Genomic DNA, 18,958 nt, shown 5'->3' on the forward strand with positions numbered 1-18,958 from the left:
CATACCCCCCCATCATACCCCCCCATCATACCCCCCCATCATACCCCCCCATCATCCCCCCCCATCATACCCCCCATCATACCCCCCCATCATACCCCCCATCATACCCCCCCATCATACCCCCCCATCATACCCCCCCATCATACCCCCCCATCATACCCCCCCATCATACCCCCCCATCATACCCCCCCATCATACCCCCCCATCATACCCCCCCCATCATACCCCCCCCATCATACCCCCCCATCATACCCCCCCATCATACCCCCCCATCATACCCCCCCATCATACCCCCCCATCATACCCCCCCATCATACCCCCCCATCATACCCCCCCATCATCCCCCCCCATCATACCCCCCCATCATACCCCCCCATCATACCCCCCCATCATACCCCCCCCATCATACCCCCCCATCATACCCCCCCATCATACCCCCCCATCATCCCCCCCATCATACCCCCCACCATACCCCCCCACCATACCCCCCATCATACCCCCCCATCATACCCCCCCATCATACCCCCCCATCATACCCCCCCATCATACCCCCCCATCATACCCCCCATCATACCCCCCCATCATACCCCCCCATCATACCCCCCATCATACCCCCCATCATACCCCCCATCATACCCCCCCATCATACCCCCCATCATACCCCCCATCATACCCCCCATCATACCCCCCATCATACCCCCCATCATACCCCCCATCATACCCCCCATCATACCCCCCATCATACCCCCCATCATACCCCCCATCATACCCCCCATCATACCCCCCATCATACCCCCCATCATACCCCCCATCATACCCCCATCATACCCCCATCATACCCCCATCATACCCCCCATCATACCCCCCATCATACCCCCCATCATACCCCCATCATACCCCCATCATACCCCCCATCATACCCCCATCATACCCCCCATCATACCCCCCATCATACCCCCCATCATACCCCCCATCATACCCCCATCATACCCCCATCATACCCCCATCATACCCCCCATCATACCCCCCATCATACCCCCCATCATACCCCCATCATACCCCCCATCATACCCCCCATCATACCCCCCATCATACCCCCCATCATACCCCCCATCATACCCCCCATCATACCCCCCATCATACCCCCCATCATACCCCCCATCATACCCCCCATCATACCCCCCATCATACCCCCCATCATACCCCCCATCATACCCCCCATCATACCCCCCATCATACCCCCCATCATACCCCCCATCATACCCCCCATCATACCCCCCATCATACCCCCCATCATGCCCCCCATCATGCCCCCCATCATGCCCCCATCATGCCCCCCATCATGCCCCCCATCATCCCCCCATCATGCCCCCCATCATGCCCCCCATCATGCCCCCCATCATGCCCCCCATCATGCCCCCCATCATGCCCCCCATCATGCCCCCCATCATGCCCCCCCATCATGCCCCCCATCATGCCCCCCATCATGCCCCCCATCATGCCCCCCATCATGCCCCCCATCATGCCCCCCATCATGCCCCCCATCATGCCCCCCATCATGCCCCCCATCATGCCCCCCATCACGCCCCCCCATCACGCCCCCCCATCACGCCCCCCCATCACATCCCCCACGCCCCCCATGCCCCCCCACACTCCCATACCTCCTCCATACCTCCCCCACACCCCCATACCCCCTACACCCCCATACCCCCTACACCCCCATACCCCCACACCCCCATACCCCCACACCCCCATACCCCCACACCCCCATACCCCCCCACACCGCCATACCCCCCATAACCCCACACACCCATACCCACCCATCATAACCCCCCCATGCACCCCCCAACCCCCCCACCCTCCCACACCACCCCCCCATTCCTCCCCAAGCCCCCATGCCCCCCACACCCCCATGCCCCCCACACCCCCATGCCCCCCACACCCCCATGCCCCCCACACCCCCATGCCCCCTCCACACCCCCATGCCCCCTCCACACCCCCATGACCCCTCCGCACCCCCATGCCCCCTCCACACCCCCAAGCCCCCCACCATGCCCCCCACCATACCCCCATCATACCCTCCATGCCCCCCCACACCCCCCTTACCCCCATCATACCCCGATGCCCCCACACCCCCCATACCCCCCACACCCCCATACCCCCATCATAACCCCCCCATGCACTCCTCACACCCCCCCCACACCCCCCCCACACCTCCCCCCACCCCCCCCATGCCCCTCCACCCCCCCCATGCCCCTCCACATCCCCCACGCCCCTCCACACCCCCCCCCCCATGCCCCTCCACACCCCCCATGCCCCTCCACATCCCCCATGCCCCTCCACATCCCCCATGCCCCTCCACATCCCCCATGCCCCCTCCACACCCCCCATGCCCCTCCACATCCCCCATGCCCCCTCCACACCCCCCATGCCCCCTCCACACCCCCATGCCCCCTCCACACCCCCCATGCCCCCTCCACACCCCCCATGCCCCCTCCACACCCCCCATGCCCCCTCCACACCCCCCATGCCCCCTCCACCCCCCCCATGCCCCCTCCACACCCCCCATGCCCCCTCCACACCCCCCATGCCCCCTCCACACCCCCATGCCCCCTCCACACCCCCATGACCCCTCCGCACCCCCATGCCCCCTCCACACCCCCATGACCCCTCCGCACCCCCATGCCCCCTCCACACCCCCAAGCCCCCCACCATGCCCCCCACCATACCCCCATCATACCCTCCATGCCCCCCCACACCCCCCTTACCCCCATCATACCCCGATGCCCCCCACACCCCCCATACCCCCCACACCCCCATACCCCCATCATAACCCCCCCATGCACTCCTCACACCCCCCCCACACCCCCCCCACACCTCCCCCCACACCCCCCATGCCCCTCCACACCCCCCATGCCCCTCCACATCCCCCACGCCCCTCCACACCCCCCCCCCCATGCCCCTCCACACCCCCCATGCCCCTCCACATCCCCCATGCCCTCCACATCCCCCATGCCCTCCACATCCCCCATGCCCCCTCCACACCCCCCATGCCCTCCACATCCCCCATGGCCCCCTCCACAACCCCCCATGCCCCCTCCACACCCCCCATGCCCCTCCACACCCCCCATGCCCCCTCCACACCCCCATGCCCCTCCACACCCCCCATGCCCCTCCACACCCCCCATGCCCCCTCCACACCCCCCCAGTGCCCCCTCCAACACCCCCCCTGCCCCCTCCACACCCCCCATGCCCCCTCCCACCCCCCATGCCCCCTCCACACCCCCATGCCCCCTCCACACCCCCCCATGCCCCCTCCACTCCCCCAGCCTGCCCGTCACCCACGCCCCCCTCCCTCACCCACGCCCCCCTCCCGTCACCCACGCCCCCCTCCGTCACCACCGCCCCCCTCCCGTCCCCACGCCCACCCTCCCGTCCACCCACGCCCCCCTCCCGTCAACCCACGCCCCCCTCCCGTCACCCACGCCCCCCCGTCACCCACGCCCCCCTCCCGTCACCCACGCCCCCCTCCCGTCACCCACGCCCCCCTCCCGTCACCCACGCCCCCCTCCCGTCACCCACGCCCCCCTCACCGTCACCCACGCCCCCCTCCCGTCACCCACGCCCCCCTCCCGTCACCCACGCCCCCCTCCCGTCACCCCCGCCCCCCTCCCGTCACCCACGCCCCCCTCCCGTCACCCACCCCCCCTCCCGTCACCCACGCCCCCCTCCCGTCACCCCACGCCCCCCTCCCGTCACCCACGCCCCCCTCCCGTCACCCCCGCCCCCCTCCCGTCACCCACGCCCCCCTCCCGTCACCCACGCCCCCCTCCCGTCACCCACGCCCCCCCTCCCGTCACCCACGCCCCCCTCCCGTCACCACGCCCCCCTCCGTCACCCACGCCCCCTCCCAGTCCCCCACGCCCCCCCTCCGTCACCCACCTCCCCCCCGTCCACCCCCCCCCTCCCCCCCCCACCCCCCCACCCATCCCACCCCCCCCCACCCCCCCCCCCAAATCACCCCCCCCCCCAAAACCCCCCCCCCACCCCCCCCCCCCCAAAATCACCCCCCCCCCCACCACCCCCCCCAAATCACCCCCCAAAATCCCCCCCCCCCCAAAATCACCCCCCCCCCCCCACACCCACCACCCACCCCCCCCCAAATCACCCCCCCCCCCCCCAAATCACCCCACCCCCCCCCTCCCGTCACCGGCCCCTCATCACCTTCTCCTGTGTGCTGCACCCCCTTCGTCACCTCCCCTGGGTGCTGCACCCCCCCCCCTTGTCACCACCTCTGGGTGCTGCAACCCCCCTTCCACCATCGCCTCCTCTGGGTGCTGCACCCCCCCTCGTCAACTCCCTTTGGTGCTCCACCCCTCCATTGTCTCTCCCCCTTCTCCCCGTATCCCGCTGCTCCCCCAGCTCCTTTCTACCTCTTGTCCCCCTCTCTCCCAGTCCTGTCCGTTCCACTGCTCCTCCATCTGCAGTTGGGAATTGGATCAATGACAGCAGATTTTTTTCAGAGACGTCAGTAACCCAGATACTCTAATTGCTTTCCACTCCCAGAGATACTGCCAGAGCAGAGTCTATCATTCACTGATTTTAGAGAACGGCAGTCGTGTTAATATGTATTTTTTGGGACCTGTGTAGTGCTTATTATGCTTCATTTCATCTCCATTTCAGTGCTATTAGAGGACTGTAAGGTACATAAATACAATTATTCAAAATGAGTTTTTTTGTGTTGAAATTTAAAAAAAATATGATTTGAAAAGATCAGGTAGGGTAAGCACAGTAGATACCTTGCGATGTTTTTAAACATTTGCTGTTAGCCTCTGATCTTGTTTCTATTGCCCATTTCTTGATTTATTTTTAAAAGATCTTTGTCGTACTTGTAATTATGCATTTGCGTCTGTACTATAAATATCTCTCAGTTGGTTTATTTTACGTTTTGAGTATCAACATCCCGGACTTGGTGTGGCTGTGTGTTGCTGAGTGCCTGTACTGTGTAGCCAAACTGAGCACCTCTGCCGGTCAACAGACTTTAGCTTCATAATTACAAAGGCACAATGTTGGAAAATGGATAGAACCAGAAACTGCTGCAAACACTCAGCAGGTCAGGCAGCTCCTGATCAAGTTCTAACCCAAGGGTTCCTAACTTCCCAGCTCTGGTGAAAGGTCATTAACGTGTGCAGTTAACTTCGATTCTTTGTCAATTGTTTGTTTAAAAAAAAAACTTTGATTCTTTGTCCACCGATGCTGCCTGACCTGCTTAGCTTTCTAACATTTTTGGTTTTTAATTTTAGAATACAGGGCTACAGAGGGGAGGGGCGATGTGAGACCATGCTGGTCTTGCAGAGGCCCGTATGACCTCCTCCTGTGCTGTGACCATTGTGATTTTGGTACTTCTGCAAATTGTCCTGATGAATACAAGATGCAAAGTTTCAACAAAATGTTTTTTTCTTTGTTTCATCAATATACAAATTCTGTGATTTTGTGTGTTACAGCATTGAGTAGCCTGTGGAATGATTTTATATTCTGGTGTAAAGTTCTCCAATTCACTTCTTGTTTTGCACTTCGACTCAGACCTTTTTAATCAAATTTGCTTGCATACCATTTCCAGATTTAAAAAAAATATTCTCTAAGTTATTTTAAAACTAATTCCTGCTCCAGTGTTACAAACAAAGGGGAAATATTTGAGAACATGGAAAGTTCAGGTGTATATTGTGGTGATCATTTGAAATTTGGTATTCTTGTGTTTGCCCTGATGAGTGTGAGATGAAAAGCTTCGACAGCATGTCTCTTTTCAGCACGATTCATGTTCTGTGCTACCAAGCAACAGTTTATATTCGGGAAAGTTTTTTAAAGGAATTTCTTCTTTATTTAATCTTGCTGGTTACGTACCTCTTCCTCAGTGTCACCAGAAAGGCATCTTTAACCCTGAAACGTGAAGCTTAATGGGTGCTTGAACTTCTGTGTTGCTTTATTCCTGATGTTTCATATTCTGCTTTATACTTGAACTTTAGACTGAGTTTGGACTTCAGTCAGAATCTCGTCATTGGTGCCACTTTGAGTGGTCCTGTTTTGTTTTAGCAATTTGTGGTGTATTCTATCAGGGTTTGTCTCTGGTTTGTATACTGCAGCCTCGCAAATTCTCTGTGGAAAAATATCTGGAATTGGTGATGCTCTCTGAATTTATATTGACCTCCATCCTGGAACCTGGAATCGTTCTTCCTCGTGGTAATTACAAGGATATATTTACAATCAGCAGGTGCAATTCTTGTTTTCCCCACTTCCAGGTGAACCTTGCTCCACCACTTTGTAAAAAAAATAATTTTTATTGAAATTTTTACAAAATACAAAGTATAAACATCTTAACTCTATTAACATACAACCACGGTAACACCCCATGAACAATACCCCCCAGCTTCAAGAGCAACTTCAAACAAAAGGAAAGAACAGAATATCGGCCTATTTCCCTACCTTTCCGCCAGGAAGTCCAGAAAAGGCTGCCACCGCCTGAAAAACCCTTGTACTGATCCCCTCAGGGCAAATTTCACCCTCTCCAATTTTATGAACCCCGCCATATCCGAGATCCAGGCCTCCATGCTTGGGGGCCTCGCATCCTTCCATTGGAGCAAGATCCTCCGCCGGGCTACTAGGGACGCAAAGGCCAGAACACCGGCCTCTTTCGCCTCCTGCACTCCCGGCTCCACTGCAACCCCAAAAATTGCGAGTCCCCAGCCTGGCTCGACCCTGGATCCCACCACCCTCGACACCGTCCTTGCTACCCCCTTCCAAAACTCCCCCAACGCTGGGCACGCCCAAAACATATGGGCGTGGTTCGCTGGGCTCCCCGAGCACCTAGCACACCTGTCCTCGCCCCCGAAAAACCTACTCATCCTCGACCCAGTCATGTGGGCCCTATGCAGCACCTTAAACTGTATGAGACTAAGCCTCGCACAGGAAGAGGAGGAATTCACTCTCTCCAGGGCGTCCGCCCATGTCCCCTCCTCAATCTCTTCACCCAGCTCCTCTTCCCATTTCCCCTTCAGTTCCTCCACCGAGGCCTCGTCTACCTCTTGCATCACCCGGTATATGTCTGAAATCCTCCCTCCTCCAACCCACACCCCCGAGAGGACCCTATCCCGCACCCCCCGTGGGGGCAGCAAGGGGAACCCCTCCATCTGCCGCCTGGCAAACGCCCTCACCTGCATGTACCTAAACATGTTCCCCGGGGGGAGCCCAAACTTCCCCTCTAACTCCGCCAAGCTCGCGAACCTCCCCTCCACAAACAGGTCCCTCAACCTCCTAACCCCTGCCCTGTGCCAGCCCAGAAATCCGCCATCAATGCTCCCTGGGACAAACCGATGGTTCCCCCGTATCGGGGCCTCCATCGAGCCCCCCATTTCTCCCCTGTGCCGTCTCCATTGCCCCCAAATTTTGAGGGTAGCCGCCACCACCGGGCTCGTGGTATACCTCGTTGGAGGGAGCGGCAACGGCGCCGTGACTAGTGCCTCCAAGCTCGTGCCCACACAAGACGCCGCCTCCATCCTCTTCCATGCTGCCCCTTCCTCGTCCATTACCCACTTACGCACCATCGCTGCGTTGGCAGCCCAATAGTACCCACAGAGGTTGGGCAATGCCATCTCCCCCCTATCCCTGCCTCGTTCCAGGAACTCTCTTCTAACCCTCGGAGTCCCATGCGCCCACACAAATCCCGTGATACTCCTGTTGACCCTCCTAAAAAAGGTCTTCGGGATAAGGATGGGGAGGCACTGGAACAGGAACAAAAACCTCGGGAGCACCGTCATCTTAACGGACTGCACCCTCCCCGCCAGTGATAGAGGTAACATATCCCACCTCTTAAACTCCTCCTCCATCTGCTCCACCAGCCTTGTGAGGTTGAGCTTGTGCAGGGCCCCCCAGCTCCCCGCCACCTGGACCCCTAGGTACCTGAAGCTCTTCCCTGCCTGCTTCAATGGGAGCCTACCAATCCCCTCCTCTTGATCCCCCGGATGCACCACAAACACCTCACTCTTGCCCAGGTTCAGCTTGTACCCCGAGAAGCCCCCGAATTCCCTAAGAATCCGCATGACCTCCGGCATCCCCCCCACCAGGTCCGCCACATACAGCAACAGGTCGTCCGCGTACAGCGACACTCGATGCTCCTCCCCACCCCGCACCAGGCCCCTCCAGTTCCCTGACTCCCTCAGTGCCATGGCCAGGGGCTCAATCGCCAACGCGAAGGCTCCACCACTTTTTGATTGCTTCAAAGTGCTGTATTAAATTTAAGGAACTCAGTGTAGTTTATTTCTTGTATCAGCCGCTAAAATGGAGCATGTTTGGAAATTGAATTGTTTGTGGTTTGAACTGGGAAATTGGATTTCATTTAATATTATTTGCCTTGCTTTTTTGTACTTTTATGATTGCCTTTTAATGATCTGTAAGAGAAATTAGTTACTAGCTCAAATTAATGTAACCATTGGAGGATTGCAGTGACGTTCATTCCTAAAGAGCCCAATACTTTTTCAGTAGTTCTCATACGTTAAATGGAACACTGTTGCCTGGTGTATTCCATTTCTGCAATCCTCGTTTTTACATTTGTCATGATAAGCCAGTGTTATTCTTGCAGGTTTTATATAACGGAGAAAGAGTTGTGTAGCTTAGCTGAAATCCCACCTAATGATGGAAGCAGTTTACTTAAATACACAAGGTTGAACAATTATTTTAGCTAGCAAGTAACTCTTGTATGTCGTCTGCCTATTGTGCCTTGTCCTAGAAAATTCATAGACAGCTGGGACCGTGGCTCTCTATTTTAAGAAAAGTACTAGTAGCCTAGTTTTAGATAATTCACTGAATTAATAATCTAGATTAAAGCATCCATATTCCTTTTGATTTGCAAGGGTTGTTTGTATATAACCTGCACTGTGTACTGTAAAGTGATGTGCATTTTAGGCAATCTAGAGAGGTACGCAAACATTTTTGTCAAGGTGGACCTCCAAAGTATTTTCATATATGAAAAATCTGAAGGGATCTGAATGTGTCAAGGTTTTCGCTCCTGGCTGCATATCCCTGTGGTATCTGCTGTAGCAAATTACAATACGTCAAGATTGAAGGGCAGCACGGTATCATAGTGGTTAACACAGTTGCTTCACAGCGCCAGGGTCCCAGGTTCGATTCCCGGCTGGGTCACTGTCTGTGCGGAGTCTGCACGTTCTCCCCGTGTCTGTGCGGGTTGCCTCCGGGTGCTCCGGTTTCCTCCCACATTCCAAAGATGTGCAGGTTAGGTGGATTGGCCGTGATAAATTGCCCTTAGTGTCCAAAATGGTTAGGTGGGGTTTACTGGGTTACGGGGATAGGGTAGAGACGTGGACTTGAGTAGGGTGCACTTTGTAAGATCCGGTGCAGACTCGATGGGCCAAATAGCCTCCTTCTGCACTGTAAATTCAATGATTCTATGATAAGATTGGCTTCCCACAGCTTGATGTGAACACATTCCGGTGATATCACCTACCGCCAGTTGTAGTGCCAATATGTTAAGGCCTCCTTGACACAGTACAGTTTGAATCCATTTGCAGGTATTTAATGAGATCCTTAGAACTTAGATTGCATGTACAGCATAGTAACCGGTTGTTCCACCATGTACCACACGAGCCTCCTCCTGCCTCTCTTCATCTAATAGAATCTACGGCACGGAGACAAACCCTTCAGCCCAAACTGGTCCATGCCAACCAAAAGGCCCATCTAAGCTAACCACATTTGCCTGCATTAGGCCCATATCCCTCCAAACCTTTCCTATCCATGTATCTGTCCAAATGCCTTTCAAATGTTGTCAATGTCCCTGCCTCACCCACTTCCTCTGTATAAAAAAAGTTGCTCCTCAGGTTCTCATTAGTTTTTTTCCCCTCTTAACTTAAACCGATGCCGTCTAAATCTCTATTTCCCCAACCCTGGGAAAAAGGCTGAGTGCATTCACCCTATCCATGTCCCTCATGATCATATACACCTCCATAAAATCACCACTCAGTTTCCTACGCTCCAAACAAAATCTTACAAACTTTTCTGCTTCTCCTTCCTACGTTTATTTAACTTTCCCACAAATGCCGCTATGTTATTTGGCTCACTTCCCTTTGTAGTGATTGCCATATTCTTGTTAAAGAAGTTTCTTCTGAAACCCTATTAGATTTATTATGATCCTGATTATTGGCCTCCCCACAAGTGTAAGCATCTTCTCTACATCTACCCTTTCAAATCTTTTCAGAACCTTCAAGACCTTTAGAAAAGGTCAGGCTGAGAGGTGACCTGATGGAGAGCCTGTTCAATCTTTCCCGATTGGTATAAACTCTCTGTCCTGTTATCAGCTTTGTAAATCTATTTTTACACCTTCTCCAGTGCCTCTATATCCTTTTTTTTATATTAGGAAGAGCTGGAGTAAGATTTGTCTAATCAAGGTCCAATACAAGTTTAAGGCATCGATTCAATTGGACAAGGAATAAAAGCTTCAAAATGTTACGATCCCTGTATAGACAGATGACTTTTTAAAAAAAAAATAAAAAAATTTGAACTTCCAGTACCTGCAACGATATTGTGGAATTGAGATGATTGCCCTCTTATCAACCACAACCATCTTTCTTTGAGTTAGGTACGGCTCCAATCAGTGGAGAGTTTCCTCAGCGATTCATTTCGACTGTAGTTTTACTCTGGTTCCTTGATGCCACACTTGGTCAAATGCTGTGTTGTATCAGAGAGCCAATTGTTCTCTGTAATGAGATCAGGAGCCGAGTGGTCCTGGTAAAGCTCAAAGTGAGTGTCAGTGGACAGCTTGAAGGGCTGGTTGATAGCACCTTCCATCACTTGCTGATGATCGAGAGTAGTCTAATGGGATATTATTGGCCAGATTTGACTACTTTTCTACATTACCAGGTATGTGCCAGTGTCGTGATTACTAGAACATCATATCTGATTACAAGTCAAAAAAATTATTTTAACTCTGGCCTATTGGCCAGAACAAATATTGTGTGTGGCTAACAGAATTGGTATTTTTAAAAAATAAATTTAGAGTACCCAATTCATTTTTTGAAGGTAAATAATTGGCCATTTTTGGTGAGTGAATCTGACCTACATGGGGCTAGAGAAACTGCTCGCTCCTCACATCCTGGTCATACCCACACATTTATGTGCAATGAGGATTTTTTGACTGTACTTTATAAATGTGTGCAGGAAAGTTGTAAAATGTGTCATAATTTAAAAATTAATTTATGGGTTGTGGGTGTTGCTTTATTGCCCATCCCTAATAACCCTTGAGAAGGTGGTGGTGAGCTGCTTTCTTGAACCCGCTGCAGTCCATGTGGTGTAGGTACACCCACAGTGCTGTTAGGAAAGAAGTTCCAGGATTTTGACCGAGCGACAGAGAAGGAATGGCGATATATTTCCAAGTCAGGGTGCTGCGTGACTTTGAGCGGAGCTTGATGGTAGTGGTGTTCCCATGTGCTGCTGCCCTTGTCCTTCTATATGGTGGGTGGTGTTCATGGGGTTGAAGAGTTCCTGCAGTGCATCTTGTAGATGATAAACACTGCTGCCAGAGTTTGTCGGTGGTGGAAGGACTGAATGTTTGTGGAAAGAGTGCCAATCAAGTGGCTGCTTTGATCTGGATGGTGGCAAGCTGCAAGTGGAGAATACTCCATCACACTTCTAACTTGTGCCTTGTAGATGGTGGATGGTCTCTGGGAACCAGAAGGTGCGTTACCTGTCGTAAGATTCATAGTCCCTGACTTTCCCTTGCAGCCACAGTATTTATATGGCTAGTCTAGTTCAGTGTCTGTAACCAACCAGGAAGTTGGTAGTGGGGATGCAGTAACGGTAATAGAGTGTACAGGGGTGGTGATAGATTCTATCTTGTTGGAGATGGTCATTATCTGGCACTTATGTCGTGGGTATGTTACTTGCCATTTGTCAGCCCAAGCCTGAGTATTCTCCGACCTTTTTGGGCCTCACGGTAGCATGGTGGTTAGCATCAATGCTTCACAGCTCCAGGGTCCCAGGTTCGATTCCCGGCTGGGTCACTGTCTGTGTGGAGTCTGCACGTCCTCCCCGTGTGTGCGTGGGTTTCCTCCGGGTGCTCCGGTTTCCTCCCACAGTCCAAAGATGTGCGGGTTAGGTGGATTGGCCATGCTAAATTGCCCGTAGTGTAAGGTTAATGGGGGGATTGTTGGGTTACGGGTTACGTGGGTTTAAGTGGGGTGATCATTGTTCGGCACAACATCGAGGGCCGAAGGGCCTGTTCTGTGCTGTACTGTTCTATGTTCTATGTTTTCACAGTAACTTAATTGAAGCCTACTTGTGACAATAAGCTATTATTATTATTATTATGATTATCATCATCATTTGGGCATGGGCTATTTCCTCAGAAGCTATTCCTCAGTTATGTTTTATTAATTGGACAGATGGGTGGAAAGGATCCTGGTCTTAATTATACTTATAGTCTCCAGAATTTAAGGGTGTGATGGAATCTGATTTCAGAGGCATACCCTACCTGAAAACGGAAACGGAAAATGGAAACGGAAAACGGAAACGGAAAACGGACCCAGTTTCTAAGGAAACAAAAATTGAAACTGCAAAGGAAACTAAAGCTTCTAGGCAAACTGAATCTGTTTGAGTCTATATAAAGGGATGTTGAGCCATCCAAGCTGCGTAGTAGCAGTTGATGAATCCAGTGGTGACGTTCGGTATGCGAAAGAAGCCAGAGTCAGGATCCAGAAGTTGAGAAAATTGCAGCAGATTCTGAGCTGGATCCATCGCTTCCTGCCAAGTTCTCCGGACGTGTGCCATTTTCGATGAAGACGATGCCCGGGGAATTGTGGCTGTGCCGTGCTGTCGGTTAGGGATCAGACTACATTCTGGTAGCAAAGGAGCTGAAATTTTTGAAGAAGCCAGCGTTTGGAAGGACTTTGTGACTGAGTTTAATGTTAGGTGTGGACTGGCTGAAAATTGAATTCCCTGATTATTGCTGAAAAAAGAGACATACTGTCGACGTTTTTCATCTTGCACTCATCAGGACCAATGCCAGACGTAAAATTTCAAAGAGAGCAACAATTTCTACTGAATGGGTTAAGGGCGCTGGTTGGTTGGCATGTTGACTTTGGTCATGGAGAATGCATCAGGGATCTATTGTTGTACCTAAACCACAGTGTCTTTAACCCGTATGCGATGGACAAATGACCACAAGTTGTTTTGTACAATAATATACTTTTATTCACAAACACACCATCGTTAACGTTAGTCAATCACACACACACATGCAAGTTGAACTCTCAGCTAATACACACAAGAAAGACCTTAACTTAACTTCCAAGTGACTGGCAAGTACCGTGCAGATATGGCCTTATCTGGGGTCGGTTGTCTGGCAGTGTTGCTGGAAGTCTGTTGCTGGTCGTCGTCTTTGTCCTCGGCTCTTGTCCTTCCGTCGATGGCGTGGATGGTCTTCCTCTTTGCTGGTGAAGAGTCACCGTCGTTGTTGGCTGTCAATAGCTGCAGTCGAGAGAGCGAGTGGTGGGCTGTGCAGCACCGTTTATCTACAAGGGTTTTCGTGCCCTTTTGGGTGGTCCCAGGTGAATACCCAATCCATCGATCAGGGCTTGATCACCCTGATCAATAATGTCCAATTACCATCCGACACCTTGATGGCGGGGCGTGTCCCTACCCGCCATGGCCGTTGGTACCCAAGACACATAGGCCTTCCCAAATAAGAAAAACAGACTCCACCAAGTCTGCCACTTAATGTTGATTTCCGTTTGAGCTCATTGTCCCGGGATGGCCTTTTCCCCTGATCTGTTGGAACCGTCTGAACTGCAGCTTGTCTGTCTCCCACTTTTCCCAGCGTTCTTTACTGGACATCATTTTAGTTGGCCACATCCCATGCTTTACTTTATTTAAAAGAAGAATAATAATTTAGAGTACCCAATTCTCTTTTTCCAATTCCGGGTCAATTGAGCGTGGCCAATCAACCTACCCTGCACATCTTTGGGTTGTGGGGTGAGACCCACGCAGACATGAAGCGAACTCCACACAGACAGTGACCCGGGGCCGGGATCGAACCTGGGTCCTCAGCGACGTGGGTGGCAGTGCTAACCACCGTGCCTCCCCAGAAAGATGGATTCTTGATTAATACACCACCACCACCATCAATAGAGAATAAATCTTCCAAGTTGCTGTTAATGAGGGCGGAAACAAACCCGACAGCAAAGCAGCTGGTTTAAAATCTGCCTGGTGAGCTGAACTGATGTTTGGCGCCACCATGCGATGTAATCAATGAACTGTGTACGGTCGTTCCCTGGTGTAATCTTTAAACTACCACAGATCATTGCAAGCAGGGATGTGTTGCTCAGCCTGGTGATTGCATTTTTATCAGTCAGTTATCACTTGTGGATTTTTCTACATTTGAAAACTTACTGGCATATTTCTCGTGTTGTGTTTTTTTTCTGTACACTTGTAAAAAATGCTTTTCTTTGAGTTACTGGCAGCAAGATTTTAAAGTTCGAATCGGGATGTTGGCATTTGTAGACAGCCTGCCCACGTGAAAAGGTTAGGAGCCCTTTCTTCAGAACACTCGAGGCCTTTCTGTCAATACAGCTTTGTCTGCGTGACCCAGACTTATACATAAGCACCAGGGCTGCAGAAGAGTTACAAGTGGAATGAAAATAACCTCCAAAACCTTTTTTCTGTTTGTTACGCTCCTTTTTTAAATAAATGATATCATTGAGCTGTACAAGACAAAAGGTAATTGCGAACGTACATTGAAAACAACAGAAAACTAAAGAAAAATTATATGTGCATCGGTTGTCCGTTGCTATTGACATTGGTTGCAGCTTCTTGTTTTGCGTTCTCTAGTGGGTGCTTATTCCCAGTTGTGTCTCCACCCTCTCCCATTCAGGACATCTGGAGTCCACTCTTTCCTTTTCAATTCCTATATTTCATTCCTGTATGGTTGGCGTGACAGCGTGTGTTTTGTTGTTTGCTGATCTTGGTTTAGCTCTATGGCCCCCCTCCCTCCATCTCATTGACATGTCGTGGCTTTCAGCTCCCTCTGGTTAATTGGCTGTTGGCTGCAAACAATCTTGGAACCGCTGAGTGAATGGCTTCCCACGTTTTGTGGAAGCCGCCTTCTGACCCCCGGTGGACGAATTTGAATTTCTCCATCTGGAGAAATTCCGATAGGTCGGACAGCCTGCCTGCAGCTTTGGGTGGTGCTGCCGATTGCCAGCCGAGCAGGATTCTCCGGCGGGCGATTAGGGAGTCAAGGGGATTGGCTCTCCTCCCCATGAATAAATCTGGCTGTTCTGAGAACCCGAAGACTGCCACTCTCGGGCACCCTGATCCCCACTACCTTCGACATAGCCTTGAAGGAGGCTGTCCAGAACCCGACAAGTCTGGGGCAAGATCAGAACATGTGGGTGTGGTTGGCCGGGCCTCCTTGGCACCGTTCACATTTATCCTCTACCTCCGGGAAGAACCTGCTCATTCGGGTTCTGGTTAAGTGAGCTCTGTGTACCACTTTCAGCTACATTAGGCTTAGCCTTGCACATGTGGAGGTGGAGTTGACCCTATGCAGTGCTTTGCTCCAGAATCCCCACCCTATTTCAAACCCCAAGTCCTCCTCCCATTTTCTTCTTGTCTCGTCCAGTTATGTGTTTGCCCTTCCCAGTAGTCGCCCTTACAGGTCACCACAGTTCCCGTTCCCTCAGATATCCGCGTCCAGTAGGTGCTCGAACAACGATTGTTGCGAACATCGAACAACGGTGGTCGTGGGTATGTCCTTGTTTCCCTATGTAGGAGGTTTTTGACCTGCATATATCTTAGCTCGGTCCCCCCTGTCAGCTGCAACTTCCCTGTCAGTTCCTCGAGTGTTGTCAGTGTAGAATTTGTAAATGTCAGTGTACCTCAGTCCTGTCTCCACCTTTTGAAGGTGGCGTCCATTGTCATGGGCGTGATCCTGTGGTTATTGCAGATGGGGGCTTTAATGGACATTTCGGCTAGTCTGGCTAGTCCAAAGTGCTGTTGCAGTTGTTGCTATCACCACTGGGCTTGTTGTGTATCTGTTTGGTGGGGATGGGAGCGCTGCTGTGGCCAGGGCCCAGAGGTAGCCCCCCCTGCAGGAGCACCCACTCACCGTCTGGCTCTTTTATCCACCCCTTTACCCTCTATATAATTGCTGCCCAGTGGTAATATTGCAGGTCATCCGCATAGAACAAGACTCTGCTCTCTGTCTCCTCTCTGGATCCCCTTCCAGTCCTTTGCCGCCCTGAGCGCGATCGGCAGTGGCTCGATCACTCGGGCGAACAGCCGCGGGGACAACGGGCATCCCTGCCTTGTGCCTCTGTGCAGCTGGAAGTACTTGGAGCTGGTGGTATTTGTCTGTACGCTCGCAGTGGGAGGGCTGCACAGGAGTTTCACCCAGGCGGTGAACCCTGTTCTAAGCCTGAATCGCTCTAGTACCTCTCTGAGGTACTTCTGTAATTTTACAGATGCACCATAGAAACATCCTATCTGGCTGTATCACAGCCTGGTATGGCAACTGCTCAGCCCAAGACCGTAAGAAACTTCAGAGAGGTGTGAACACAGCCCAGTCCATTACACGAACCGCCTCCCATCCATTGACTCTGCCTGCACCTCCCGCTGTCTTGGAAAGCAGACAGCATAATCAAAGACCCCTCCCACCCAGCTTATTCTCTCTTCCAACTTCTTCCATCGGGCAGGAGACACAAAAGTCTGAGAACACGCACGAACAGATTCAAAAACAGTCTCTTCCCCGCTGTTACCAGACTCTTAAATGACCCTTTTATGGACTGATCTGGTCTCTTCACACATCTTCTCCACTGAGTAATAATAATAATAACTACACTCCTGTATGCTTCGCCCGATGCCTGTGTCTATGTATTTACATTGTGTATTTATGCAAGTCCTATGTTTTTTCATGTATGGAATGATCTGCCTGGACTGTATGCAGAACAATGCAGGTCAGATAGGCTTCAGATGGTTTCACAGGTCGGCGCAACATCGAAGGCCGAAGGTCCCGTACTGCGCTGTAGTGTTCTATGTTCTAATACCTTTTACTGTACCGCGGTACATGTGACAATAAAACAAATCCATATCCATTCGACTCTGTCGAAGGCCTTTTCTGCGCCCAGGGAGATGATCACCTCGGGTGGTTTCTCCCCGGATGGGGTCATGATCACATTCAGTAGGTGCCTGACGTTCGACGTTTGCTGTCTACCCTTGACAAAACCCGTTTCGACTTCTGCTACCACCTCTGGTACGCAGTCCTCCAGTCTCCTGGCTAGTATCTTGGCCAGTATTTTCATTTCCACGTTTAGCAGCGAAATGGGTCTGTAGGACCCGCATTCTGTTGGGTCTTTGCCTTTCTTGGGTATCAGCGAGATCGAGGCTTGTGCTAGCATGGGGGGCAGTGTGCCCCTCGCCAGCGAGTCTTGTGAACAGGTTGTTGCGAATGTTTTGTAGAAGTCCGGTGGGAATCTGTCTCTTCTTGGCGCCTTCCCCACCTGCATGGAGCTAATACTCTCCATGATCTCTCCCAGTTCTAGCGGTGTTTCCAGGCTCCGTTTCTTGTCTTCCCCTATGTCTGGCATGTCCTGTCCATTGAGGAACTCTTTCATCCTCAAGTCCTCTGTTGGGGTCGTTGGTCTACAACCCCCAGTCGAAGGTCTCAAATGCCTCGTTGACCTTTCTGGCTCCGCTACAAGTTTCCTGTTGCTATCTCTAATCTGAGCTATTTCCCTCTTGGCTGCATTTGTCTCTGTGCTCATATAGGGTCCCCCGTGCATGGTGAAGTGGTGCACTGCTTTCTCCTGGAGAGCAGTGAAAGTCAGTTTGTAGCTTTTTCTTCTCCGCTAGGAGCTCTACAGTCGGGGCCTCGGAGTATCGGCGGTCCACCTCCAGAATGGAGTCAACTAACTGTTGCCTAGCCACCCTCTCCTCCCTATCTCTTCGTGCTTTAAGCGATAATTTCATCCCTGATCACAGCCTTCAGTGCCTCCCAGAATGTGGAGGGTGGGACCTCCCCGTTCCGGTTATTAGCAATATACTTGTCTATGGCCTGTGATATTTTCTCGCGGAAAGTCGTATCGGCCAGGAGGGCCAGGTGGGGGGGGGGGGCATTAGGCACGGCCTGTCTCCAATCTCGCATCCGTGTAGTGTGGAGCATAGTCTGAGTTTATGATCGCGGAGTATTCCGCTTTTACTCATGCTGGAAGCACCGAATTCCCACTACAAAGGAGTCGATCCGTGCATATACATTGTATTTCTGGGAGAAGAAGGAGAACTCGTCTCCTGGGTGGGTGAACCGCCATGGGTTCACTGCCCCCATATGCTGCATGTATAGGCTGAGTTCCTTCACCATATATATTTTTAAAAATTTAGAGTACCCAATTCATTTTTCCAATTAAGGGGCAATTTAGTGTGGCCAATCCACCTACCCTGCACATCTTTTTGGTTGTGGGGGTCAGACCCACGCAAGCACGGGGGAATGTGCAAACTCCACACGGACAGTGACCCAGAGCCGGGATCGAACTTGGGACCTTGGTGCCTTGAGGCTGCAGTGCTGCCCTTTTCCTTCACCATATTGGAGGTCTTTCTGGTTTTGGGATTCGACTCGTCTTGTTCGTGGATCCTATACACAGTTAATGCCCCCCCTCAGGTGTGTCTCTTGGAGGAAGACTATGTCAGCTTTCAAACTTTTCAGGTGAGTGAAGACTCTGGATCTTTTCACTGGGCTGTTGAGTCCCCGACATTCCAGGTGACTATTCTGATGGGGATTTATGTCCCTCCCGCTCCTACGGGATAAATCATGCTTACCTAGCGGATGCGCCAGTGCCTTCCGGCGTTTCCCTTTGTTCAGAGACCCTCCAATGTGGTTGCTTGTGGAGCCTTTGTGTTCCAAGTTGCT

The 18,958-nt window shown here is 52.1% G+C and overlaps 1 protein-coding gene across 2 annotated transcripts in view; it reads left to right on the forward strand.

Moving 5' to 3' along the window:
- Nucleotides 1-18,958, forward strand: part of pex14 (peroxisomal biogenesis factor 14) — a 281,432-nt gene that overhangs the window by 3,132 nt on the left and 259,342 nt on the right. The window contains exon 1 of one of the 2 annotated variants that reach the window (XM_038773697.1): nt 4,644-4,703. The exons of the other annotated variant lie outside the window; for it this stretch is intronic. Coding sequence (XP_038629625.1) covers nt 4,659-4,703 — 45 coding nt within the window. The 5' untranslated portion in view covers nt 4,644-4,658. Of the gene's footprint in view, nt 1-4,643; nt 4,704-18,958 lie in introns of those variants that run through there. 2 annotated transcript variants of the gene reach the window in all.

The sequence above is a fragment of the Scyliorhinus canicula genome, chromosome 16 (genome assembly GCF_902713615.1).
Source record: "Scyliorhinus canicula chromosome 16, sScyCan1.1, whole genome shotgun sequence".
NCBI lineage: Eukaryota > Metazoa > Chordata > Chondrichthyes > Carcharhiniformes > Scyliorhinidae > Scyliorhinus > Scyliorhinus canicula.